Source organism: Poromitra crassiceps (assembly GCF_964638095.1).
Source record: "Poromitra crassiceps genome assembly, chromosome: 27".
Classification (NCBI taxonomy): Eukaryota; Metazoa; Chordata; class Actinopteri; order Beryciformes; family Melamphaidae; genus Poromitra; species Poromitra crassiceps.
Genome location: NC_139650.1, coordinates 8,937,100 through 8,944,599, shown reverse-complemented (window position 1 = coordinate 8,944,599; position 7,500 = coordinate 8,937,100). Strand labels below are relative to the sequence as shown.

At 47.5% G+C, this 7,500-nt stretch overlaps 1 protein-coding gene across 1 annotated transcript in view; it reads left to right on the top strand.

Moving 5' to 3' along the window:
* The window catches only part of plekha6 (pleckstrin homology domain containing, family A member 6), a 106,334-nt gene that overhangs the window by 1,661 nt on the left and 97,173 nt on the right, over positions 1–7,500 (top strand). The window contains exons 2-4 of the mRNA XM_083662017.1: positions 2,153–2,291; positions 2,886–2,990; positions 4,141–4,213. Of these exons, the coding sequence (XP_083518143.1) occupies positions 2,169–2,291; positions 2,886–2,990; positions 4,141–4,213 (301 nt within the window). The 5' untranslated portion in view covers positions 2,153–2,168. The remainder of the gene's footprint in view (positions 1–2,152; positions 2,292–2,885; positions 2,991–4,140; positions 4,214–7,500) is intronic.

Below are 7,500 nucleotides of genomic sequence, written 5' to 3'. Positions count from 1 at the left end.
GTCCATAGACTGACACACCCACGATCCCGGGCTTAAGTATGATTCAAGATTCAAGATTCAAGATTTTTATTGTCACTCCGTAGTACAAGTATCACGTGTGAAATTCTTGTGCTGTAGGCTCCGTTACAACATAGTGCAAAAAATAAAATATATACTGTATGAATAAAAAACAAGAGGCAACAAGCAATAAAGCAGTAAGACACGCCACAGACAGTGGCGTGTTCACTGCCCATAGTGCAAATGGCATGAACATACTTTAAACATAATTAAACATAATAACATTCTGTTAGGTGCAAATAGCGTATACCTAATTAAACATACTATTGAACATTAGTCATACATAATGGTGGCATCTACAGTGCGGTACAGTACGGCTACTACACTATTTGTATATGTTAAGGAGTCTCGTGGCCTGCGGGAAGAAACTGTCCCTCAAGCGATTTGTGCGTGCTCTTGGGACCCTGTATCTCCTCCCTGAGGGTAGCAGGGAGAACAGACTGTTGTGGGGGTGGTTTGTGTCTTTGATGATCTTCAGGGACCTCCTGAGGCACCGCTGGTTGTACAGGTCTTGCAGTTCTGGCAGCTCACATCCTGTTACGTGCTGGTATGTTGTGGCTGTTATGCTGCTCATATGCTCATATGCTGCCTCTCTTGCCTGTGCCCGGTGCCAGTTGGCTCCGTGGTGAAACCGCTCCACAAGCCTGAGGGTGAAGAGCTGCACATCTCGCAAGAGAGAGCTGCCGACAAATGTTACCAAAAGGCCTCCATGTTTCTCCCTCGATGTGAATGCAGCCCAGTTGGGACCCCAAAATGGCTGACCATGCCCTCGATCACTAGCTCACGGACTGTTAGCAGTTTGTGGTTGTGTTGTGTACAACATAGGCGGCTTTCAGCCACTTGGTAAAGTACTGTAGACCGTAGCAACCAGTACATAGTGATTGCCTGGAAGTGTGCAGGGAAAGGGCCAGTAAGTAGATGGACAGCTCCAGTTCCTACTGGGTCTGTAGCTTCATCAGCTCCAGGCCTACTGGGTCTGTAGCTTCATCAGCTCCAGGCCTACTGGGTCTGTAGCTTCATCAGCTCCAGGCCTACTGGGTCCGTAGCTTCATCAGCTTCAGGCCTACTGGGTCTGTAGCTTCACCAGGTTCGCTTCGCTCCGCCTCGCTGAGTGAACCTGGTGAAGCTACAGTACAGGCGAAACACGTTGTTCGCTATTAAAGCCACAGTATTGTCATTCCAGTGTGTGGTGGTTAATTTTGATCTTCACTTCTTACAAGTCAATTGAATTGTACAGAAATATGGCAAATGCAAAGTTTAAAGACTGAATATTTCCATGCGTCACAAAGGAAATTCAACAGTTCCGACACTTCCAAGCAACGGATGGAATGATTCTCTGTTAATACTGCATCATTTTCTCGTGATGTCTCCTTTGTAGGTTTAGAAATATGGCTCATATTTCTAGCAGCATATTATATGAGCCTCTACTATGCTGGCAGAATGCACTAAACAGATTGTTGCTGATAAACACGGTGTACTATCAATGATTCATCATTAGTCACAAGTGGATAAATGGCTGCATAGTGTTAAGACAACAGTCCCACCTCCAGCATATCGAGCCATTGTCATCAATATGGACAGACAGTGTAGAGAGAGGAGGATGCTGAGGAAGGACAGACAGTGTAGAGAGAGGAGGATGCTGAGGAAGGACAGACAGTGTAGAGAGAGGAGGATGCTGAGGAAGGGGAAACGCAGATGGGGCAGAGCAGAGGAGAGAGAGGAGGAGAGGATCATCTGAACGAGTGTTGACACAAAGGAGAGGGAGATGCTGCTCAGTAGATCCATGTCTCCTCCCTGAGGTCATGCACGGTGGACTTAATAGGAGAGCCCATCCCTGCAACCCACCATGGCAGAATCAATAGATCAATGTAGACATACTGGACTGGTCTGGACTGGACTGGACTGGACGGGACTGGACTGGACCAGACTGAGCTCAAATGGACTAAACAAGAATAGACTGAACTAGTGGACCTGACTAGACTTGCAGGCGTGTATGTGTGTGTGTGTGTGTGTGTGTGTGTGTGTGTGTGTGTGTTGTGGATGGGAGCTGTTAATATGAAGATATTTACACGCCCACCTTTCTCTGTCTGTCCAGGCATTGTGATTTGGATATGAATGGGAAGGTGGGAGGCAGGACTGTGAGTAATCCTACTACTACTGATGTGAACGCTAACTCCAACAGTGCTAACATGGTGTCAGACCTGTCTCCTGAAGGGCAGCCTTACACCCCCCGGGTAAGCGCACGCACGCACAGACAGACACACACACACACATGTGCACGCGCACGCGCACGCGCACACACACACACACACACACACACACACAGACACACACACACACACACACACACACACACACACTCACTGGCTTTACCGGTAATCAACCCACTTTGTATAATCTCGGTAATGCAAGCACATGGGCAGTGTTTTACCTTCTCTGTCTGTTTACCTCACGGAGAAAAATGCTCCTGCTCCTGCCTGCAGAAACTCCGCCCCCACCAGCTGCAAGTCATTAAGGCTCGTTAAGGCTCTCAATGCAATTCTGGATGTGCGCATACTTAAAAAATAAAAATAAACAATAACAGCCTGCAGCTCCGTTGTGACGCGTGACTTAAAACGCGTCACAACGGAGCGCTTTGCCAGAGGAGGAAATGGGAGATCTCCATGAGGAAAACACAGAGAGGTAAACACCGCCCATGTGCTTATATTACCAAGATTATATATGATACAAAGAGGGTTGATTACCGGTAAAGCCATCCTTTAATCAATCAATCAATCAATCTATAAAACAATAATCTTCTTCCCCTCTGTCGGTCTGTTTCCCTGCAGTCATCTCGTCCGGTGAGGAAGGCGGCTACTTTTGGAAAGCGCTCCAACTCTATGCGGAGGAACCCCAAAGCTGAGATTGCCAAACAGGGATGGCTGTACAAGCAGGTAGGACCCATTTCCTCTCCTTTCAAACCCAAAGAGTCAAGAGTTTTCATCCAACTGACAAATGAATTTGATCCAACAATTTGAACTGTTGCAATAGATAAAATGCAAATTAGGCCGTGATCAAATACAGGCTTTTCTCTCTCTCCTGCTTAAATGCAAAGATCAGCTGTGAGCACCACTAGTAAGATCAGCTGTGAGCACCACTAGTAAGATCAGCTGTGAGCACCACTAGTAAGATCAGCTGTGAGACCACTAGTAAGATCAGCTGTGAGCACCACTAGTAAGATCAGCTGTGAGCACCACTAGTAAGATCAGCTGTGAGCACCACTAGTAAGGTCAGCTGTGAGCACCACTAGTAAGATCAGCTGTGAGCACCACTACTAAGATCGGCTGTGAGCACCACTAGTAAGATCAGCTGTGAGCACCACTAGTAAGATCAGCTGTGAGCACCACTAGTAAGATCAGCTGTGAGCACCACTAGTAAGATCAGCTGTGAGCACCACTAGTAAGATCAGCTGTGAGCACCACTAGTAAGATCAGCTGTGAGCACCACTAGTAAGATCAGCTGTGAGCACCACTAGTAAGATCAGCTGTGAGCACCACTAGTAAGATCAGCTGTGAGCACCACTAGTAAGATCAGCTGTGAGCACCACTAGTAAGTAGAGAGAGCAACAGGTACATAGAGTGCAAGGAGTGTTACACCGTTTGTGTTGCTATGCAACTCTGTTAGCCAGTGTTAGCCAGCTAACCTTGACGTAACAAAGTGGTTACAAAAATACAATAAAAATTAGAAAGTTAGCAATTCCTCTGCTTGCTCTTGAAGAAAAGGTTCATTACTCACAATAGAACACTGTATAGGCTATGTACGCACATAACAGTGTTGATGTAGCCCATAAACATTGGCATTGTTAGGGCTTGGCGGGGAAAAAAGAAACACACTTAGCTCTTAAAAAGGACTATTCCACCCCCCAAACAATAAGTGACTAGACACCATTAGAATATCAGTGCAGTTAGTGGGACTGTCACGCCCACTACTACTGCCCCCTTTTGGACAATCAACATGATGATGATGATGATGGTGGTGATGATGATGATGATGATGATGGTGGTGATGATGATGATGAGGAGGATGATGTGTCTGTCCCTCCAGGCCAGCAGTGGGGTGAAGCAATGGAACAGGAGGTGGTTCGTCCTCACTGACCGATCCTTGTTCTACTATAAAGGTTTGTCTTACCTCTTCTCTTCTCTTCGGTTTGAAAGCTGGCAGGCTGGGGTACATCACCCAAATAGTCTTATTAATCACGTTAGCAATGTTTGTTAATAGCGTTTCCTCTCCTCTCCTCTCCTCTCCTCTCCTCTCCTCTCCTCTCCTCTCCTCTCCTCTCCTCTCCTCTCCTCTCCTCTCCTCCTCTCCTCTCCTCTCCTCTCCTCTCCTTTCCTCTCCTCTTCTCCTCTCCTCTCCTCTCCTCTCCTTTCCTCTCCTCTCCTCTCCTCTCCTCTCCTCTCCTCTCCTCTCCTCTCCTCTCCTCTCCTCTCCTCTCCTCTCCTCTCCTCTTCTCTTCTCTCATTATTTTCCAACTTGTGTGATTGCTTCTATGATTTGCAAACAGTGTGATTGCTAACAAACGGCTGTACTGTATTGGCAAGGTATTTGTGTTGTGCTGTGCTGCCAGCATCAGGGTTCACCACTCGTTGGTCTGGTTCAACTACTATTGCATGTTGCATGTCTTTCCCTGTGTTGACTTGAATATTGTGCTCATGTGTTGAGTAAGGTACATAGATATATACAAAAATAGACAAATAGAAATGCACTATATTCATAGTTTTCACATGATGTCAATCACTGCAGACCATTTTGTTGACATTAACAGCCAGGGGCGTTATCGGGGGTTTAGCCCAGACCCCTGTAGGGGGGCCCGGGGAATCCCCTATTGGGAACATTGGGGGCTATAGCTCCTAATGACCAGGCCTAACGACACCCAGTTTAACAGCCAAGTAGAGACAGCATAGTTTGTGCCAACATGTACCATAATATTTTCCCTGAAAAATATGTTGTCCTTGGTGTGTGGTGTTGTTTTGCCACTGCACATGGAAATTATAATGCGGAAATGAGCTTAGTAAATGACACGTAGGATACACTAATGTGCAGCCTGACAATTTCCTTGTAGACTCAAGCGATGCTTGTGGTTTGAGATAGGATCACAAACAAGTGCCATCTCTGATTACAACCAGGCTACTGTAGGTTACTTTGAAAAGCCTAGTGTTATTATTCTTTTGTAAAATGTTATGATAGAAATGTTCCCCGAATCATTTTTCCTTAAAAAGTGAGATCCCACCAGCTGTGTGTTTGCACCTGTCTCAGCTGTCAAATGAGTGCAATTAGTCCAGAAAGTAACTGTAAAGAAATGCAGCCATATTCAAAGTGCTTTATATTGCTCCCACACACCCACACACACGCACGCACGCACGCACGCACGCACGCACGCACACAGACACACACACACACACACACACACACACACACACACACACACACACACACACACACACACACACACCTCCATCCTCCCCCAGAGCACCTCTGACATCATCAGATGCCACATGTTCATCTTTGACTTGCAGCTGCTGACTCAGAGATGCAGAAAGGCAACGCAGCCTCGCATCACCAATTAGTGTACATCTCGTTAATGTGTACATCTCGTTAATGTCATCAAGCCAGAAGCTGCTTCTATGTATGCCATTAAAGTGCTGTGTCAAGCAAGTACATGTGACAAGAGGATGATTTACAGCTAAAAGAGCTACCAAATGACAATATGCACCCAGGGGAGAGATGAACAGGGGGAAGGTTTAAGAGGTGACACATACGGGGGAGAGATGAACAGGGGGAAGGTTTAAGAGGTGACACATACAGGGGAGAGATGAACAGGGGGAAGGTTTAAGAGGTGACGCATACAGGGGAGAGATGAACAGGGGGAAGGTTTAAGAGGTGACGCATACAGGGGAGAGATGAACAGGGGGAAGGTTTAAGAGGTGACGCATACGGGGGAGAGATGAACAGGGGGAAGGTTTAAGAGGTGACGCATACAGGGGAGAGATGAACAGGGGGAAGGTTTAAGAGGTGACGCATACAGGGGAGAGATGAACAGGGGGAAGGTTTAAGAGGTGACGCATACAGGGGAGAGATGAACAGGGGGAAGGTTTAAGAGGTGACGCATACGGGGGAGAGATGAACAGGGGGAAGGTTTAAGAGGTGACGCATACAGGGGAGAGATGAACAGGGGGAAGGTTTAAGAGGTGACGCATACGGGGGAGAGATGAACAGGGGGAAGGTTTAAGAGGTGACGCATACAGGGGAGAGATGAACAGGGGGAAGGTTTAAGAGGTGACACATACAGGGGAGAGATGAACAGGGGGAAGGTTTAAGAGGTGACACATACAGGGGAGAGATGAACAGGGGGAAGGTTTAAGAGGTGACACATACGGGGGAGAGATGAACAGGGGGAAGGTTTAAGAGGTGACACATACAGGGGAGAGATGAACAGGGGGAAGGTTTAAGAGGTGACGCATACAGGGGAGAGATGAACAGGGGGAAGGTTTAAGAGGTGACGCATACAGGGGAGAGATGAACAGGGGGAAGGTTTAAGAGGTGACACATACAGGGGAGAGATGAACAGGGGGAAGGTTTAAGAGGTGACACATACAGGGGAGAGATGAACAGGGGGAAGGTTTAAGAGGTGACACATACAGCGGAGAGATGAACAGGGGGAAGGTTTAAGAGGTGACGCATACAGGGGAGAGATGAACAGGGGGAAGGTTTAAGAGGTGACGCATACGGGGGAGAGATGAACAGGGGGAAGGTTTAAGAGGTGACGCATACGGGGGAGAGATGAACAGGGGGAAGGTTTAAGAGGTGACGCATACAGGGGAGAGATGAACAGGGGGAAGGTTTAAGAGGTGACGCATACAGGGGAGAGATGAACAGGGGGAAGGTTTAAGAGGTGACGCATACAGGGGAGAGATGAACAGGGGGAAGGTTTAAGAGGTGACGCATACAGCGGAGAGATGAACAGGGGGAAGGTTTAAGAGGTGACGCATACAGGGGAGAGATGAACAGGGGGAAGGTTTAAGAGGTGACACATACAGGGGAGAGATGAACAGGGGGAAGGTTTAAGAGGTGACACATACAGGGGAGAGATGAACAGGGGGAAGGTTTAAGAGGTGACGCTGTCCATAGGTGTGAGTGTAACTGTGATAGACCATGTCATGTCACTGTCCAGTGTGTCTGCTTGCCTTCCACCCAATGTATGCTGTGATAGACTCCAGCCCCCCATGACCCAAATATTATGCCATGCTCTCTACATCGTCATATTTTCCATCATTATCTTGCCACGCTACACACGCACGCACGCACACACACACACACACACGCTCACACACATGCTCACACACACACACACACACACACACACACACACACACACACACACACACACACACACACACACAGTGT